The sequence below is a fragment of the Leucopleurus acutus genome, assembly GCF_964270905.1.
Source record: "Leucopleurus acutus genome assembly, chromosome: 6".
NCBI lineage: Eukaryota > Metazoa > Chordata > Mammalia > Artiodactyla > Delphinidae > Leucopleurus > Leucopleurus acutus.
The window spans coordinates 100,491,320-100,511,256 of NC_139149.1; the positions used below are offsets into that span (position 1 = coordinate 100,491,320).

The 19,937-nt window shown below is 49.0% G+C and overlaps 1 protein-coding gene across 2 annotated transcripts; it reads right to left on the minus strand.

The window, feature by feature from the left end:
• Nucleotides 1-9,991: 9,991 nt before the first annotated feature.
• DNPEP (aspartyl aminopeptidase) lies at nucleotides 9,992-19,707 on the minus strand. 2 transcript variants are annotated; one of them, XM_082840610.1, is made up of 15 exons: nucleotides 19,659-19,707; nucleotides 18,964-19,057; nucleotides 18,789-18,877; nucleotides 18,580-18,693; nucleotides 18,270-18,395; nucleotides 17,922-18,052; nucleotides 17,552-17,627; nucleotides 17,333-17,440; nucleotides 16,513-16,590; nucleotides 15,444-15,527; nucleotides 14,258-14,418; nucleotides 13,823-13,862; nucleotides 13,596-13,697; nucleotides 10,502-10,669; nucleotides 9,992-10,131 (listed from the first exon to the last, which is right to left on the minus strand). In XM_082840610.1, exons 1-15 carry the CDS (start codon nucleotides 19,662-19,664, stop codon nucleotides 10,081-10,083), a joined length of 1,428 nt encoding a protein of 475 aa, XP_082696736.1. In that variant the 5' UTR covers nucleotides 19,665-19,707; the 3' UTR covers nucleotides 9,992-10,080. The 2 variants fall into 2 exon arrangements, with proteins under 2 accessions (XP_082696736.1, XP_082696737.1); XM_082840611.1 differs by lacking the exon at nucleotides 19,659-19,707 and adding an exon at nucleotides 19,471-19,562.
• Between the last annotated feature and the right edge of the window lie 230 nt (nucleotides 19,708-19,937).

A 19,937-nucleotide genomic window follows, 5' to 3' on the forward strand; every position in this document is an offset into this window, starting at 1 on the left:
TACGGTTTCTCTCTACAATAATGTTCCTCTGTCAGTCATATTTTTTTTCTAGACCCCATGCCACTGCCCTTGTTCAAACCACCATCATCTTTTACCTGGTACTGAGATTGCATCTCATCTGGTTGCTTAGAGTAACTGACAACTTGAGGTGTGTCCCGGGAGTCTAGCATAGTGTCTGGTATGCTGTAGGTGCTCAATGAATGCTTGTTGTTCCACTCTTGCCTCCTTTCTTTTTTTTTTTTTTTTTTTTTGCGGTACGCGGGCCTCTCACCGCTGCGGCCTCTCCCGCCGCGGAGCACAGGCTCCGGACGCGCAGGCCCAGCGGCCACGGCCCACGGGCCCAGCCGCTCTGCGGCACGCGGGATCCTACCGGACGAGGGCACGAACCCGCGTCCCCCGCATGGGCAGGCAGACTCCCAGCCACTGCGCCACCAGGGAAGCCCTTGCCTCCTTTCTTAATAAACTTTCTACAATACGACTTGAGACACATCACTCCCGTGTTTAATATTCCTCCGCTGCTTTCCTCTACACTTTCCAGTAAACACTAAACCCTGCAAGGTCCAGCAGGATCTAGGCTTACCTTCCTCTCCAGACATTTCCTTTCTCCTCTTCCTCTCTGTGTTCCAGCCACAACAGCCTCCTTTCCATTCTTTGACCACCTGAGCTCTTCTCACAGGTGACCTCTCCGTCCTCCATCCTCTTTGTTTCAATATAAAGTCCACCTTCCCAGAGAAGCCTTTGAATTTTTCTTCTCCCTGTGATTCATTTCATGTCCTTTGACACTAATCACTATTTATAATGACTAATTCCTTTGTTTCCTTGTTGTTTTGTTTATTTTTTCTTCTGTCTCTCCACTGGAGTGTGAGTCCCAAGAGGACAAAGGACATGTCTGTTTCATTGGCACACCATCAGTGTCTAGGTCTAGACCTGAATGCTCAATAATATTTGTTGAATAAATGAAAGAGACTTTGGGTCCAGAGACCTGTATGAAACTTCTCTGCCTTGGTGTTCTCATCTGTTCAATGGGTACCTCATGAGGGTGACGGTGACCATGAATTGAAATGACCCTGTGAAAACAGTCTCATTTTATACGAATACATTGTAAGTCGAATTCTGCTTCACTTCAGCTTCAGCCTCCCTGGGATTCTCAGACCTCAGCCCAAGCCCCACGAGTGGGTGGATGGCCTTGAAACCCAGATGGGCAGGCCTGGTTTGGTAGAGAATCAGGAGCAGAACTCATGAGTCCTGCTTCATAGCTCATCAGGGAAAAGGGGTGAGAGACCCCAGCTTTTCCAGGGGAACAGAGGCTGCCTACCCTGGTGGGGAGAGGGGGCACTCTGAGTCAACCACACCAAAGCAGGACCAAAGCGGGCCTCAGCCTTGGAGGCTCCCAGGAGCTTCCTGTCTGTGGGTCAGTTTGACTGGGAGGCAGTGAGAGAGGCCTGGGCCACTGATACTGTGCCTCTTCTTGGATATCCTGGGGGGAGATACTATCATTGTGTTGAGGTCTGCAAGACCCAGACAACAGCCCTTGTCAGGGAACAGGGTCTTCCCTCAAGGACATGATCACCCCTGGTGGAATCCCCTGGAAAAAGAAGCAGCTCCTCGGAGACGGATCAGAACTACGTGGGTATTTGGATGTTGAAGAAACCAAAGGCGCTTTAAGAGGGGCTTCTCAGGGCACGTGTGTGTTTATATGTATAAATGTGTATCATATGCATGGGTGTTTACATGTTTTTATGTATCTAGAGGCTTGTGTGTATGTGGGAGGAGGTATTTGTGTATAACTATACGTGTATACGCCTGTATGTGTGTGCATATGTGTATGTGCAGTGTATTTGCATTCATTATTTATTGCTCTATTGATGCATAACAAATCACCTCAAAGTAGCTTACAACAATAAACATCTCTCTCACACAGTTTCTGTGAACTGGGAATCTGAGAAAGGATTCGCTGGGTATTTCTGGCTCAGGGTCTCTCATGAAATTACAGTCAGGATGTCAGGGCTGTACTCATCTGAAGACCTGACCAGGGCTGGAAGATCCACTTCCAATGTGACTCACTCACCCTCCTCTTGGCAAGAGGCCTCAGTTCCTTGCCAAGACAGCCTCACCATATGGCTGCTTGAGTGTCCTCACGACACAGCAGTTGGCTTCCTCCGGAAGGAGTGACTCAAGAGAGAGGGAACAGGCAGAAGCCACCATGTTTTTATAACCTAGCCTCGGAAGTCAGATACTATCATTTCTGTCCCATTCTATTGGCCACACAGACCAATCCTGATACGCTGTGGGAGAAGACTACACAATGGCTCGAATAACAGGAATGAAGGATCATTGGAAGATGGGTACCGCATGCAGTATATGCATGTGGGATTGTGTGTGGGGTTGTGTTTGTGCATGTATATATGTGTGTGTTTGTGTGTATATGTGGGTTTGTATGTATATAAGTTTTGTGTGTATATGGATGGATGACTATGTTTGGATATGTTTTATGGTATGTATATTTATTTGTGTATGTGTGTGCCTATGAGTATACGTTGTGCATGGGTGTGCATGTGGTTGTGCATGTGAAGTTGTGTATGTGTATGTATATGTCTGTGTGTATATGTGTGTACCTGTTATGTTCATGTATGTGTGTGAGGTATGTGTGTGTGTAGGTACATGAATGTGTGCGTGTACATGCATTTTTGTGTATGAATGTGTGCTGGTGCACACATGCAAGAGTAGAAATGTCCCCTCCGTGGAGGAAAGCAGGAGCCAGGAGTAGGGACACTCGGGGGAGGAGTGCCTTTTATTACTGGGACAGTACATGGACCATAGGGATCTAGAGCCCGGAGAACAAGCTTTTGCTCACATCCAGAGTGTGTAGATTCATGGTCCTCTCTGCATTTGGCTCCCCTCTGTCAAGGCTTTCTTTTTGGTTCATTTTTGTTTGAACATTTCAGTCTTGCCTGAGCTGTGCCCTAAGGGAGCAAAGGAAGGGCTGTCTCTATTCCCTGGAAGCTGAGTTCAGTGGAGAGCAGCGCCTTCCGGGGGAAACCAAGGGAGAAGGGCCAGGGCAAGGAGATTTCCCTGAAGAGCCCAGCTGACTGTCTCATCTGTTCTATGCCCAGGGCTGATCCTGAGCTTCTGGGGTTGATTAGGCAAGAAGGCGGCATTTCATTACTTCTAATAATGGAATCATATTAGAAGCAACTCCTCTCTTCTTTTAATTTAAAATGTTTCTGGTGCTAACTTTTGTGTTTAGAGGACTTTGTGCTATTTTCTTTTCCCCTCTTTAAAAAAGTATTTTTACCTTATGATTGTGAAAAGTAATACAGATAAAGTGGATAAAATATAAAGGTGCAGCTCAACAGATTATTAGAGCGTGAGCGACCATGTCATAATCTCCAGGTAACAGAACATTGTCAATACCCCAGAAACATCTCCTTGTCCCTTCCAGATTATAACCCTCCCTCTTCCGTCCTTACTCCCCAAGTTAATAATTGGTAGGGTTCCAATTTCATTTTTCCATATGGACATCCAATTTTCAAAGCACAATTTATTGAAAAGACCCATCTGAATTACCACTTTTTATCACAAATCACGTATCAGATATTCAGTTGTCTCTACTGATTTTATTGGTCAGTCTACTCTTGAACCAACAATATGCTGTCTTAATGACTACAGCTTTGCAAGAAGCTTTGATAGCTGGTAAGGCAGCCATCTTCTTCAAAGATGTCTTAGCTATTTCCATATAGTATATTATATATATTGTAGAATCAGCTTGTCAACTCACACAAAAGAAGAAAAGCAAGGAGGAGGAGAACCCATGACATTTTTATTAGGGTTGCAGTGAATCTGTATATCAATTTGAAGGATAACTTATATTTTTACAATATTGAGTTCCACATCCACAAATAACACATATCTTGCAAACGGTTTGGACCTTATTTAATTTTCTCTTTAGAGATCCTGCATATTTTTTATATTTATGTGTAGATACTTGATTTGTATGCTCTGTAGAAGTCATCCTTTGAAAATTTCATTTTATAGCCATTTACGGCTGGTATATAGAAATAGAATTGATTTTGTACATTGAGTTTTCAGCCAGCTATCATGATAAACTCTCTTATTAATTCAAATAATAGATCTTTTGGATTTTTCTATATAACACATCATATCGAAAGGAAGTTTACGCCTCCCTTTCCAGCCCTTCTATCTTTTATTCCTTTTCTCACTTTATTACCTCGCTAAGGACCTACAGTACAGTGTTGAATAGAAATAGAATAGCGGGCATCCTTGCCTTATCTCAAAAGAATTCTAACTTAATTTAGGTTTCCCCAGAAGCAGACCCTAGATGAGAATCTGAGGGCAAGGAGTTTATTTGGGAGGTGAAGGAGAACACTGGTAGGGCTGAAACGAGGAAGAGGGTGGCCGATAAATGGGGTGTGTTACCAGGCTTGATACTGGAGCGTAATCTTGTTGGAGAGACTCTGCAAGCCAGTGTAAACTACACACATCAGAGTTATCTCACCCAAGACATGTGAGAGCTGGGGTGTTCACACACAAAATGTTGCCAGTCACCGGTTAGAGCTGCTCTGGGGTAGAGAGCATCAGTTCCCAGCATTTCCAACTGCTGTGTGAGTGGGAAACTAGTCAAGCAGCAAGAGAAAGCCTGCGGGCAAAGAAGTGCTGATATGGGCAGTTGGAAGTGGGACCAAGGACACTGAAGTGGGAAAAGTGAGAGACACAGGTGGGTTACCCTCAGTGTCTTCTATAAAAACCTTCAATATTTTATTTTACTCTGTTGTATTTTATTTTATTTTTTAATGTCCTGTCCTAGGGTTCCAAATGTCCTCTGTTTAATTCAACAGTTTATTATTACAAGTAATAGTTGCAGTCCCCATAGGATATCACCAGCTGCCTACTTCCAAATCTCTCATGCAGTTCAACAGGAGAAAGAAGGAAATAAAAATACTCATTACTGGGATTTCCCTGGTGGTCCAGTGGGTAAGACTCTGTGCTCCCAATGCGGGGGACCTGGGTTCAATCCCTGGTTGGGGAACTAGATCGCACATGCATATGCATGCCACAACTAATAGTATGCGTGCTGCAACTAAAAAAAAAAAAAAAAAAAAAAGGATCCCGTGTGCAACAAGAAGATCCCACATGCCTCAACTAAGACCTGGCACAACCTAAATAAACAAAATTTTTTTAAAAATCTCATTACTCATGCTTACAGCGTAATTAGGAGACAGAAAATACTACAGACTTTGGTGGTAAAGTGCTACCACCTGGTCTCTGCTGTTCTGAAATCCCATTATATCCACATCAACACTAGGGAGCTCCATGCCAAAGCAGCCTTCCCTCCCCTCCCGTCAACCCTGCCTGCAAAGGACAGCTCACCACTGCCTTCCTCAGCCGGGGAGAGGCTTGGTAATTATGACACAACAGCATGTGCGCTTTATCACCAACACACTTAGCACTAACAAATATATACAACTGCAGGTACTTCGAAAAAAATCCACCTTATCGGCAAACTACTAGCTAACTTAAGAGAAAAAAGGAGAAAGAACAAACACAAGAAAGAGAAGGAAGGGCTTCTCTGGTGGTGCAGTGGTTGAGAGTCCGCCTGCCGATGCAGGGGACACGGGTTCGTGCCCTGGTCCGGGAAGATCCCACATGCCGCGGAGCGGCTGGGCCCGTGAGCCATGGCCGCTGAGCCTGCGCGTCCGGAGCCTGTGCTCCACAACGGGAGAGGCCACAACAGTGAGAGGCCTGCATACCGCAAAAAAAAAAAAAAAAAAAAAAAAAAAGAGAAGGAAGAGGAGGAGGAGGAAGAAAAAGAGAAAGAAAAAAGGGAGAAAAAATAGAGAGTGGGGAGAGAGAGAGAAGAGAGAAATTATAGGGAGAAATTATTAACCAGCAAGGGACAATGAATAATAACAGACTGCTTTAGAGAACTGTGCAAATAAATGTGAACACTGAGATAACATGACTAATTTCTAAAAACATAAAATTTACAAAAATTGATGCCATTAGAGGTAGAAAGCTTAAGTACACCAATTTCCACACAACAAAAAGAGAAAGTTAGGAAAGAAGTTTTCCACAAAGCAGCATCAAGTCCATATGGTTTTGCAGAGGAAATCTACAAATTTTCAAAAGTCAGATAATCCTAATTCTATTTAAATTGTTCAAAGCATACATAAATAAATTAATAAAACCAGGAAAACTTACAAATTATTTTTATGAAGCAAGAGTCATATTAATACCTAAACCTGATAACACACCAACAAACCCTGCAAATCAATCTTATTTATGAATATACACGCAAAAATCCCAAATAAAGTGAAATAAAATGTTGTCAAACACAATTAATGACCCATTAAAAAATAATATGAAGTGACCAAATGGGACTCGTTCTGGGAATAGAAGTATGGCTTGATATTACGAAAAATTATCAGCATAATTCTCTCTGTTAATAGGTCTAAGAAGAAACAATCAGATGATTATGTGCCAGACACAAAAAGCACATACTGCATGATTCCATTTATAAAAAATTCCCCAAAATGCAAACTAATCTATGGTGACAGAAAGCAGATCACTGGTTGCCTGGAGCCCAGGGGTGGAGAGATTGATTGATTGCACAGGGAGTACAAGGAAACCTTTGGGGGGTGATGGAAATGTTCTATACCTTGATTGTAGACATGGTTTCTCAGGTGTACATATCTGTGAAAATTCATAGAATTGTATACTTTAAATGGGTGCAGTTTCTTGTATGTAAATTATACCTCAATAAAGTTGAAAAATATTTTAAAAATCAATAGCCTTTACTAGCTACACACTGGGCACAACATCTGTGATGCACACACCTAACAAAGGACTTGGATTCTGAATATATATGTACATACACAGACATTCAGAATATAAGTTCTGAGTGTGTGTATGTATATTCAATATATGACTCAGTAAGAATAGGATAAACAATTCAATGTAAATTGGCAAAATATTTGAATAGCAACTTCACAGGAGGACATCCAAATGGCCAACAAGCTCATGAAAAAGTGCTCAATATTACTTATCACAAAAATGCAAATTAAAATCCAATGAATAGTCTTCTCACCTCACACTGGTCAGAATGGCCATCATCAAAAAATCTACAAACAGTAAATGCTGAGAGGGTGTGGAGAAAAGGGAACCCTCTTGCACTGTTGGTGGGAATGTAAATTGATACAGCCACTATGGAGAACAGTATGGAGTTTCCTTAAAAAACTAAAAATATAACTACCATATGACCCAGCAATCCCACTACTGGGTATATATCCTGAGAAAACCATAACTCAAAAAGACACATGTACCACAATGTTCATTGCAGCACTATTTACAATAGCCAGGACATGGAAGCAACCTAAGTGTCCACCGACAGATGAATGGATAAAGAAGATGTGGCACATATATACAATGGAATATTACTCGGCCATAAAAAGAAACAAAATTATTTGTAGTGAGATGGATGGACCTAGAGTCTGTCATACAGAGTGAAGTAAGTCAGACAGAGAAAAACAAATACTGTATGCTAACACATATATATGGAATACTAAAAAAAAAAATGGTTCTGAAGAACCTAGGGGCAGGACAGGAATAAAGACGCAGACGTAGAGAATGGACTTGAGGACACGGGGAGGGGGAAGGGTAAGCTGGGAAGGAGTGAAAGAGTAGCACTGACATATATACACTACCAAATGTAAAATAGATAGTTAGTGCGAAGCAGCTGCATACCACAGGGAGATCAGCTCGGTGCTTTGTGACTATCTAGAGGGGTGGGATAGGGAGGGTGGGAGGGAGGTGCAAGAGGGAGGGGACATGGGGATATATGTTTACATATAACTGATTCACTTTGTTATACAGCAGAAACTAACACAAAATTGTAAAGCAATTATACTCCAATAAAGATGTTAAAAGAAAACCCAATGAGTTACCACTACACACCCAACAGAATGGCTAAAATTAAAGAGACCGACAATACCAAGTGTGGGTGAGGGTGTAGAGCAACTGGAACTCTCATACATTTCTGGTGGGTGTGTAAAATGGCATAGCCACTTTGTAAAATTGTTTGGCAGTTTCTCATAAAAACAAGCATGCATCTACCCTATAACCCACCAATTCTATTCCTAGGTATACATCCAAGAGTAATGAGTATTTGTCCACAAATATATAAGAATGTGCATAAGAGCTTTCTTCATCATAGCCAAACAGTGGAAGCAACCCAAATACCATCAGTAAGAGAATGGATAAGGAAACCATGGTATATAAAGGAATAATATTCAGCAATGAAATGAAAAAAAAAACCTATTTCCACATGCAAGCACACAGATAAATCTCAAAAACACTATGTTGATCAAAAGAAGCCAGACAAGTTGAAAAAAAAAAAAAGGAATCCGAGAATCTGGACCAAAAAAGAGTATATATGGGGGCTTCCCTGGTGGCGCAGTGGTTGAGAGTCTGCCTGCCGATGCAGGGGACACGGGTTCGTGCCCCGGTCCGGGAGGATCCCACATGCCGCGGAGCGGCTGGGCCCGTGGGCCATGGCCGCCGAGCCTGTGCGTCCGGAGCCTGTGCTCCGCAACGGGAGAGGCCACAACAGTGAGAGGCCCGCGTACCGCAAAAAAAAATGAATTACCTAAAGAGTATATATGGTTCCATATGTGAAATTTGTGGAATGCAAAAACAGACAAATCTATAGCAATGTTTTGTCAACCTTCTGTATCCTTTTGTTTTAGGTGTGTCTCTTGTAAACAGCTATAGTTTTTTTTATCGAGTCTGACAATCTTTGTATTTTAACTAAAATAGTCCACTTATTTTTTAAGTAACAACTTTGAGATATAATTAGTCTACTTATTAATGTTATAACTAGAGATATTTGGGTTTCAGTCTACCACCTTAAGTGATTTCAATTGCTTCACCTCTTCTTTTTTTTCTCATTTCTCCTTCTTTTGGATTGAATTTTTAAAATTTGTTCCCACATTTTTACTATAAGAATGTTCAAACAGGGCTTCCCTGGTGGCGCAGTGGTTGAGAGTCCGCCTGCCGATGCAGGGGACACGGGTTCGTGACCCGGTCCGGGAGGATCCCACATGCCGTGGAGCGGCTGGGCCCGTGGGCCACGGCCGCTGAGCCTGCGCGTCCAGAGCCTGTGCTCCGCAACGGGAGAGGCCACAGCAGTGAGGGGCCCACGTACCGTAAAAAAAAAAAAAATTGTGCTAACTGGTGTCTTTCCAAATTTTTGGATACCAATATGAAAATTAATTTTTATATAAATATGACCATTTAAGTTTTTAAAAACAATATGATGCATAAAACAATAATATTGCTTGTGGGATTTAAAATATACATGATTAAACTGCATGACCACAATAGCGCAAAACTCAGGAGAGATAACCTGGTTAAAGTGTGCTAAGTTTCTTGTAATGTCCAGGAAGAGAGTGAAGGAATCAATTAATACTATCCATTGACTTTTCCTATTTTGATTTTTTTCAGTGATAATTGTTTCTTGGTAATTGTTAACATAAGTAACACCAGTGGCTGCTAAGTGAAGTGGATGATGCAGGGCGATGCTGAAGCCCGGACTGTGTCCTTCTTTTGGCAGCGCCTGGGAAAGATGGGGAGGGACTGGGGGAGGGAAACAGCCTGGGCTGCCCAGGGAGGCTCTGGGGGCATCTAATGTTGATTACCCAGACCTCGGAGGGCTGAGCTGGGCTCCTGAACTACTCTGGGATGGGAAGGACTGGGGATGGCAGAAGTGACCTTCCCATAGTGAACCTACCATCTCCACCCGCTCAGGCATGAGCTTAAAAAAGAGAAAAGAGATTTGAAATCAGGCCTCCATCAGCTCCCAGGATTTGCAGGCTCCTCTACCTGTACCCCAGCTGCCCGGTCTGTTCTGGTTCCAGAGGTTTAAGCCGGCTGAACGCCCACGCCTCCAATCTCCAAAGAAGCACAACAGAATGAGTTTGAGTGAAAAATCCACTTTACTAATCCAGCTTCAGCTCAGCTGAGAACTTCCCGTCTCAAGTGCAAGAGAAGTCTTTCCAAGAGGCCTCAATCCACTAGGAGGTTACGGCTCAGAGAAGGGAAAAGCTCAAAGAAGCCCTAAAATAGAAGGTAACATGGAATTTGAGATTAGTGGAGACCAGATGGGGGTGCCCCACTGCTCACCGTCCACCAACATGGCCCCAGCTAGAGAGGAAGGCATAGCTGCCTCACGCACACTTGACAACTGCCCCAGGCTTCCCATCCCTGATCCCCTCTCTGACATTTCATTATCCTCTGGGGGCTGATCAGGGACCCTGTGCCTTGAGAAGAATGGGGACCCTTCTTTTCCTACATGGTAGCACCAAGACAACCAGCCCCATGACGTAGGCCAGCCACTCAGTGACGGTGATGTTGCCCCAGCAACCAATCCAGGCACTAGATGGGGAAGGAGCCCAGTTGCTACGGTGACGGGTGGGGTGGGAGTCACCTTGAAGAGAGTGAGGGTCTGGAGCACTCCTGTGGTACAGGCTGTCTCCCGGATGGAGTGCATGGCCAGTTGGGGGCTGCCTAAATCCAGCACCCGCAGCCCCAGTCGAGAAGCCAAGATAGGTCCAATGGTGGTTCCGCAGGGAGAGTCATTCCGGACCATGAGGTCCTGGGGGGAGGAGGAGAGATTCATGAGCAACATGAGGCGTGTGTTTATTAAGGCCCAGGAGGAAGTCACCTTAGAACTGCAGGGCTGCAAGGGGTCTGGTACATCGTCCACTTCGACCAGCTCAGAGGGTGAATGTGACCAGCACAAAATCACAAAGCCAACACTAAACGGCAGGCCCAAAGGACAGTAGATTCTGAATTGGTCCCATTCTCTGCATCTGCATTACCACCACCCTAGTCCAGCTACCATCACATTGCCTCCCATGTAATCCATTCCCCACATGGTGGGCAGAGGGATTTAAAAAATATGTGTATCCTGTATGTCACCTTGTTCCTTAACATGCACCCCTCCCTACCCACACACAAAGAAAAATCACTCAACAATCTTAGTGGTTTTAAAAATATGGCTATTGGCATTTTTAAACTATTTTATTTATATTCTGGTAAAAAAGTAAATAAGAAAATCATAATATGATGTTAGACATCAAGATTTTCCACATAAGGGAAAAGAGAATTACAAAACCAAATAGAGTAATAACTACTCTCTCTTAAAAAATGAGAATCACAGTATTAACTCACCTTTTTTAAAATACATATATTTTTTCCTAGTCCTGTCCATAGACATGGCTCCAAAGCATTTCCCCGCCCCCAATAACAATGAACACTCATGGTGCCAGACTTTGGTCTCTAACATCAGTGTCCATCAAAAGCTACCAAGTCTGGGGAGAGAAATGAACAAGATGAGCCTGCGATTTCTTATCGTGCCAGAAAGCAAGACAACTTTCCAGAGTCATGACAAAGGCCACAGGAGTTATGCTGAAAGGGCTCCCACTGGTCAAAGTCATGATAATTGGAGCATGAAATAACATGATTACAGTGGACCAGGTTCACACTGAACCAACGAAACTGAACCACTGAAAATCTATGATTCTATATAACGATCATCAAAAAAGGAAAAGAAAAGAAAAAATCCTCGTGTTTGCCAGCATCTGAGGCAGGCATTAAAACACCTCACCTTGAAAAGTGGTTATTTAAGGGAAAGAATAACATTTGTCCTGTCTTTCCAGGAGGAAGCATACTTTACAATAACCAAATGGCCCTCCTGATGGGGGAAAGTTCTACTTCACAGAAGAATGACAGCTAATAAACGTAAAAGGAATAAAAGAATGGGGGGGGGAATTTTTCAGTAAACTCTAATGAAATTATGGATTTAGGCAAAGATTATCAATTGGTGCTAAAACCAGACACCTTTCTGGTTGATGGGGAACTCATCACTTGCACAGGTTTACTATCCAATCAAAAGAGGAAAACCTCCAGATGGTGGAGGGATTTTGAGGGCACGCCCCCAAATCCAGTGATCAATCTTATTATCGCTAAGAGTGAATCACCAGATAATATGTGGATGATGCAACAGGAAGAACACACCAGTCACAATGTCTTCTGGACAAAAATGTTTAACTTGAATCCACCGACCCTTTAGATATGAATTCTAGATTATAGGAGATACAGCGGCTAGAGGCACCAGCTCAATGATGCCAAGAGGAAGCAAATCCAGGAAGGAAATTATAAGGGAAGACCAGCCTGGTTTCTTCAACAAGTCAATGTTACTTAAAGAAAAAGAGAAAAAGAAAAAGGAGGCGGTGCAGCTGTGCTAGATTAGCAACCAGATATAACTTGTGGTCCTGAACTGGAAACTAAAGTGGGACAAACAACTGTAAAGAAAGTTTTGGGGAAAACTGGGGAGAATTGAAAATGATCTGTACATTAAATGAGATATATATTTAGTGAAACAAAAATTCACTGAAATGGAAAGGTGGAGAATACTGAGTGAAAAAATAAAGCAAAAGATATATCTAAAATGATTTCATTTTTTTAAAAAACGTGTGTTAAGTATATACATAGAAAAAAATCTGGAAGAATATACACAAATCTCTGGGGATTGTTTTATTTTCTCATTTCCACTTATATTTTCTAAAGTATACATGTCCTGCTTCTGCTGTAAGCCATTACAGAAAAATCCCCTAACATCTTCCTACTGCCTTTGAAGAAAATCCAAACACCCTTCCACAGCCTAGAAGGCCCTGCATGACTGGCCTGGGCAGGCTTCTCCCCCGTCTCCCTGCTGCTCTCACCGTGGCTCCACCACTCTGGCTCTGGCTCCGCCTCGTAGACCAAGCTCACTCCTGCGCCCCTGGGAGCTTCTGCCCTTGTTCCCTCTGGCAGGGATGCTACTCACTTCTAGCTGCCTTGTTCTCAATACTTAGGTCTCAGCTCAAGTGTCACCTCCTCAGAGAGGCCTTCCTGAGAATGGAACGACTCAGCTCTACAAGGGGGGCGTGGCCCTGTGCAACAGAGAGAGCCCTAGGCTGGGGATCATTGCAGGGTCCTAGTCCTGACGCACCAGGACCCGCCTGCTATGTTTGTCACTGGAGCACCTGAGCCCCAGTCCCTGATATATGTATTATCCTAACACGTGTATTATATATTGCTTATCTCCATATCTCGTTCTCTTCGACTAGATGTGCCATTGACGATGAGTTCCAGGTTTCTCGGCCGTGAACTTCTCTAATGGAAGCCACCAGGGTGTGTAAGAGAGACACAGAGGAGCTGGGGGTGCTGGGTAGGGAAGAGGTAGGACTAACCCACTATGTGCCATGAGCACACTGTACCTTGAATTCCATTTTACAGGTGTGAAAACTGGATATCAAGGCGTATTAGGAGATGAGCCCAAGGTCACAGACCAGCACCATGGCAGAACCAGCACTGATCCCAGCTCTGCCTATATCCAAACCCCAATGCTCCTCACTCTACTGGGACACCCACCCCCCACTAAAGACTATCTACAAGGCTTCCCTCATTGGGGAGCCATCTGCTTGTGCCCCCCCCACTCCCTCCATCACCCCTTCCCAGGTAGGGCCCACCCTCACCTGCAGGGGCACCCCGACACTGCTGGCCACCTCTCGGATCAAGGCCTCTGAAACCGCATTTGAGGCGTAGCGTTGCTTGCTGTTCACCTTGATCACAGGGCCCTGGGGAGAGCAAAACCAGGAGTCAAGAGTGAGGCAGAGATGGGTGAGAGGCCCAGAGGGAACCAGATTAGGGCCCGGAACCAGCCAGGCCTCCAAGTCCCCAAGGAGAAGCAGGAGCCCCTCACCTTGTGGAATAAGGGCCGGTGGTTCTCCTCATGCTTGTCCCTGTAAGAGACAGAGAAGGGACGGGGATGGCAAACAGGAGCTGGGCCTGTCAACACCCACCACTCTCCCATAGCAGACATCACTAATGGATCACAGCATTCTTTCCCACCCAGCCCGGCAGGACCTGAGAATCATGCTAAACACAGTGCTCCAGGCAGCCTCCAGCTACAGATGGAGATAGATTTGCAGACAGAACCTATTTGGATTGGTTAGGCACCCATGACTTTGACCCAGCTGAGCCTTGGAGCAGTCAAAATGAAGTCCCCTCTGAACGTCCTGGCAGAACGAGGACGAAGGGGAAGGGGAGAGGCCCAGGCCCAGGGCTGAGCCTGAAGGCAGGTCACGCTCGGGTCTCCGGCTGTGTGAGGACGGCGTGCCTGGCACGGGAGACTCACAGGTAGTTGGGGTGCACGGCGTGGGCCATGTCTGCGCTGATCATGTAGGACTTGGGGATGGCTTCCTCAAAGGCCGTCAGGCGCTGGGGTGAGGCCGAGATCCGCCGCAGCACCAGCTCCGTCAGCAGTGACTGTGCACCCTGTGCGCTCTCCGACCCCACCTGGCGATAGCAGAGGCCTGGCTCTAGGGGTCCGGGCTCGGGGGCTGGAGCTGGAGGCCAGGCAGAGGGGCCCACTACCCAGACTGGCCCAGGACCCCACTGAGTCAGTGGGTGGGGAATGGGGACTGTTATCAGCACCTTCCCAACCCTGTGCCACCAAAAAGCTGATGGTGAGCTGGGGCCAAACTGATCCTTGGCCATCTCCGGGGCAGAACCAGCACTTTCCAGTCTACTTCCCTTCTTGGTTCCCTTCCTTCTGCCCTGACCCTCACATCTGGGGCTTAGCACAGGTGCCCCACCTAACTGGTCAATCTTCTTTCATGCATGTGACAGAGGCTGCTAACTGTCCACGATCCCTTCTATGACAGAACACCCGAGCTGTAGCTGAGCATCGGACCGCCCAGCTAGAGATGACATTCCCAGCTTCCCTTGCAGCTAAACATGGCTATGCCAAGTTCCAGGGAAAGCAGGCAGTGATGAATGCCACCTGTGGGTCATGCCCTTAGAAGGATGGGCGGACACTGTCCCTTTGCCCTTTTCTTCCTTCCTAACTCAGTACAGACATGGTAGCAGAAGCTGGACAGCCACCCTGGACCCTGAGATGGACACCATGTGTTTGGGGTGGCAGAGACCTGTCCTGAACTGCTAACTCTGACCTGTGTGGTTACCTGGAGAGAACTGTGCGGCTGTGTGGGCTCTTCCATGGCGTCTAAGCCTGCACCCTAACCCAAGCACACAAGGAGAGGACCCAGCCTGGGCTAAGTCCTGGGGCCACCAGGGTGAAAGGGCAGAGTCCCTGTCCTCGAGTAGCTCACCACACGGCACACAGAGAGACGTGAGAGGTGTGGTCACGCTAAGAGCAGATACGTGCTGATCCGGAGGGGACACGGAGCACTGAGGAAGCACAGGCAGCACCCCACCTGTCTTCGCAGCCTCCAGTACAGCCCTGGCTCGCCGCAGCTGCTGGACACGGCTAGCTACAGAAGACTCTCCAGAGGAGACCCCCCCCAGACGCCTTCATGTACCTCTTCGTTGTCGTACAGGGCAATCATGCGCACGTGAGGATCCGCGGCCAGGGAGGCAGGGGCTGCGCAGGAATCGATCAAGGCCTAGTTTGGGGAGAGAACCAGAGCATCATCCTCCCCGCTCCTCCTTCCATAACTCAGCCCACCAGCACCTCGGGGGTTCACACTCGCCTGCCGGCTTCCCACCGTCATGGCTGGAGTGAAGCGGGCTCAGCCTGTCACTGGCCTGCATCTCGCAGGGCGCTGCGTGGTGAGAAGACATGCAGGGCCCTTTACAATGGGATGGAGAAACCCCTCTCTGAGTGTTCTCCCCCACACAAAGGCAGGAGGATGTGTAAGACGGAGAGGAAGGGCTGAGAATCCTGGCAAGTCAGAAGGACCACACAGATCGCGTCAACTAATCGGCCTCAGTGAAGAGACTGAGGTCCAAAGAGGAGACTGTGACTCCGTGAAGGTGACACGACTGGCTGGCTGGCTGCACAAGTGGACGTGGGTCCCACGTCTGGCTCTGGTCTCAATTACAGCCCAAAGTGTGTCTCCAGGAACAGGATGGGGCACAAAGGAGAGTATGAAAAGGACAGAGGGAGGAACAGGGATGAGACGTGAGAAAGAGAGGGCAGTAACCAGGGTAGAAAGATGGTAGGGAATATCAAGGTGACCAGGAGGAAGAGAGACCACACCACTGAGATCGCAAGGTTCAAAGACGGCTGGATGGGCTTAAGCCAGGGCTTGGCGGGGAAGGCGAGCAGGGAGCAGAGACAGAAGGATGATATTGCCATATGGGATTCAAGAGCCTTTCCTATGAAGCAAAGATTAGCTTAAAGGAGAAGCAACAGCAGTAGGCTTAGGACAAGACACTGTGATGCCTTAAACAACCTCTCAGCTTTCCCCCTACCTCAGCCCCTGGCCCCAGGCCAGTGCAAGGATGGGGCCAAGAGGAGCGATGCTGACGCTGCAGCGTTTAGGCCCCTCCCCGTGGTCCACCCTGCACCAGGGGCCTTCCTATGACCCACAGGGCTTGAGGCGGTCCCCCCGCCCCAGTGCTCCTGGGGGTGCCCCGGCTCCTCACCTGCAGGGCACAGAAGCAGCTGTGCAGATTATCCAGCCGGGGGGCAAAGATGAACTCCTCATAGGCACCACCCAGGACCTAGAAAGACAGGACAGTCATCCTGACCTTCATCCCCTCCGCCGGACTCACCCTCTTCTCCCAGCCCCAAAGGGCCTGTGCTCGAGCGAGTCTCCTTGGTTCCTTGTGCAACCTCTCCCAACCCCTGGCCTAGAGCAAGCATTAGGAGCCCGCTGTGCAGAGCTGAGCAGAGAATGGAGAAGCGCCGGGCTGGAGCTGAGGGATGGGAGGGTGGACGGCCCGTAGCTCGTGACCAGTTCCTGTGGGACAGGAAAAGGGAGGGACTGAACAAGAAAAGAAGAAGGAAAACCAAGGAAATAAACAGAGGAGACCAGCTGAGAAACAGAAGCAGCGCATGTTCAAACAAGGCCGAGCGTCCAAAGACACAGCAATCTCCTACTGTCGGCAACTGGGAGAGACACAAGGACCGGCTCCAGGAAGAGGAGGGCCACATCCAGGCCTCTTGTCCTCAGAGGTCTGGAACCAGCTCAGGTCAAAGTGGACAGGGACCCCTGTAGCAGAAACTCCCGGGGAATCTGTGGAAAGCTAATGCCCAAACCTCACTCTACAGTCAAGTAGGTAAGTCTGAAGTGGGAAACCTGCCCTTTTTGAGACCCACTGCCCTGGAAGCAGAGTGGGGTGGTGTCTACTGGGAAAACAGGGGTGAGAGTAATTGGGGGACTGGCAGAGGTGACGAGCGCTTGAGGGGACATGCTGGGATCCCAGAGGTCCCCACCCACGAGTTCCTGCAGCTGCTCCTCACCGCAGGCTGAGTGTCCGCAAGACACAGCTCCATCTCCAAGATGTCCTCGGGGCTCAGCCCCAGATGGGCACAGAGGAGGGACATGAGCACTGAGTGGTGCCGGTCATCCTGCAGGGCAGAAGGATGCTGGGAGGAGGGTCCGCTCCCCCCTCTCTCCCCTTCTCAGAGGCCAGTCTCTTCCCCCCTGCTCACCCCTTCCCATGGGCAGGAGGCTCTTACTACAGCACTGAGAGGGCCTGGCTCAGGAGTCCCCTTCTCCAGCTCTTCCTGGACGGCTGTAGCAAGAATGGGAACCCTGTGGGGAGACACGGAGGGGGTGTGTGTGGGGAGGACCGGAGGACACAGCAGGGCGGGACACTCCTGGGCTCAGGCATCCCCTGATGGGGAACTGCCCTGGTCCTTCAATTCCCAGCTCGCTCCCCACATGGCAGGGCTGTGAGGGCCCTTGGACATCAGCTGGGTCCCAAGAGTAGAGCCTGACAGTGGCCACCGTTAGGTAGTGGTCTCCCAGGTCCCAGCGGGGCCCCTTCCATCACCTGGTGCCACACCCTACCCCTCCCAGTCACCACAGCCTCCACTCCAGTCTCACAAGTGCATCTCCACGTTGGGGCCAAAGTTCTCATTGACATTTCGCTGCAGATGGATGGCCAGGTGCGGGATGCGAAGAATGGGCCGGTCCACGTGCACCAGCCGCTGCTCCAGCCGGCCTGAGGTAGGGCACTGTGGCCAAACAGGCAGGTCAGCCCAGGGTGCCCTCCCCCAACTGCGGCTGGTTAAATCCCCCACTTCACTCAGACTAACCAAGGTGGTCCTCTGACCTGGACTGCCCCTACCCCCCTTTCCCGGGGTGCTCTCCACAAGTTCCCTGAAGGAAAGTGACAGTTAATCTTCAGGCAGCTGAAGCTGAGAGCCTCCCAGATCCAACCCCAGTTCCCACCTTGACAATGACACGTCCAGCCAAGGTCAGGTCACGGTCAAACCAGGTGCTCCAGATTCCACCACCATAGGTCTCCACACCAACCTGCTGGAAGCCCGCCTGGCTGCGGCGAGACCGCCGTTTCACCTGGGTAGGACGATGGGGAATAAGAATTCAGCGAAGGCCACCTGACACGATTTGGAGATGAGACAGACAACTGACAAGCTAAGTGACAGAGAAGGGCCCCAAGTGTGGAGGAAGGGGGTGACAAGTCTTCCTCCCTGCTCACCCCCTGATGCCTCCCCTCCCCAGCACAGCCCCAGTTCCTTACCCGGAGGCAGGGGCTGTCCGTGTGGGCCCCAATGAGGCTGAAACCGTTGCCAGGAACATACTGGCCACCCACAGCAAATGCGATGATGGTAGAGGAGTTCCTGGTCAGGAAGTACTGGGGTGGCGGTTGTGAGTTGGATTAGCCAGCCAGCTGGCGCAGGACTTCGAGCCCCAGCCTAGGTTCCTGCTTCTCCCACCCCACCCTGGTACCTTGCTCTCGGGCTTGATATCCCAGCTCTCCGTCTCCTTGAGTTCATGGAAGCCAGCCTGGAGGAGGCGGTTGCGGCACTCGGCCACAGCTGTAGGGCAAGAACCCTCTCACAGCGATGGAAGCCGGTAGGAGGCACACCGGCCCCCACCTGCCCCGGCTGCCCTGGTCACTCACCGTGGAAAGGAGAGGGGCTCCGGTTCACGAACTTGATAAGTTCCCGGGCCGCTGCTTGCACCGCCTCCTTGCGGGCCCTGCCGCTCATGGCCACCTAGCGGAGGGGGCGCTCAGATTCCCAGGAGGTCTAGGACCCCTGATCTATCTAAGCTTCGGGAACTCTCCCAGCCAATCCCCACGAAGTGACCGCTCCAAGGCTCAGACCTCTGCTTCCGCCCCTTTCCTCACCGAGGGAAGCAGATGCCGGGCCTCCAGCCAACCAACCAACCCCCAAAGTACCACAACCCGCGCTGCGCTCCCCGCCCAGCTCGTCCCGGACGGCGCGCCCCCGAATCCGAGCTTCAGCCCAGCCCCCCCAAGTCCCGCCCCAAGTGCCCGACCAGCTGGAAACCCCGGTCAGTTCCCAAACTCCGAGCTCGCAATCGGGCCCCTAACTCTGGGCCGGCCTGTACCAAGCGCGCGATCCCATCCCGGAACCAAAGCCCTGTTCTCTAGGGAACATCCCACCTTGGTGTCTCGCAGGCCACCCTTTAACAACCCCAGGAAGGTAAGGTCACCCGGGGCCGGACTTTCGGTTTCGTTTAGGGTCGGGCGGAACCCCCACGTCAGCAAGCGCGCTTCTGAGCTTGGGCCCGAGCGTGCGCCTGGCCGGGTCTGCGATCGCAGTTCGTGCGGGGCGAGCGGTGGCCACCTACCTGCATGGCCTTACGCGTGGGCCTGAGTCCGCTCGCACGGCCCGCCCCCACTCCCGCCGCCCTCCCCGTCCCGCCCCGCCCCCGCCGCTCGCCCCGCCCGCCCCGCCCTCTCCACGGTGGTAGCGGGCGCCCTCTGCCGACCGGGAGGTGCTAGGACAGCCGGGAACCGCCAGCCCCCGCCCCTCCCCCGGGTCAGGGAGTCCAGGTAAAAACGTTCCTGCTAGCTCACCTGGGCCGAAGGGTGCTGTACAAAGTGCTCTCTCTCTCCACAGGCACCCT

Coding starts and splice junctions, on each gene's coding strand:
- DNPEP (XM_082840610.1), bottom strand. Junction 18,694..18,788: donor ATATCAAGCCCGAGAGCAAG/GTACCAGGGTGG, acceptor CCGCCACCCCAG/TACTTCCTGACCAGGAACTC. Junction 10,132..10,501: donor AGACCCTCACTCTCTTCAAG/GTGACTCCCACC, acceptor CTTCTATTTTAG/GGCTTCTTTGAGCTTTTCCC.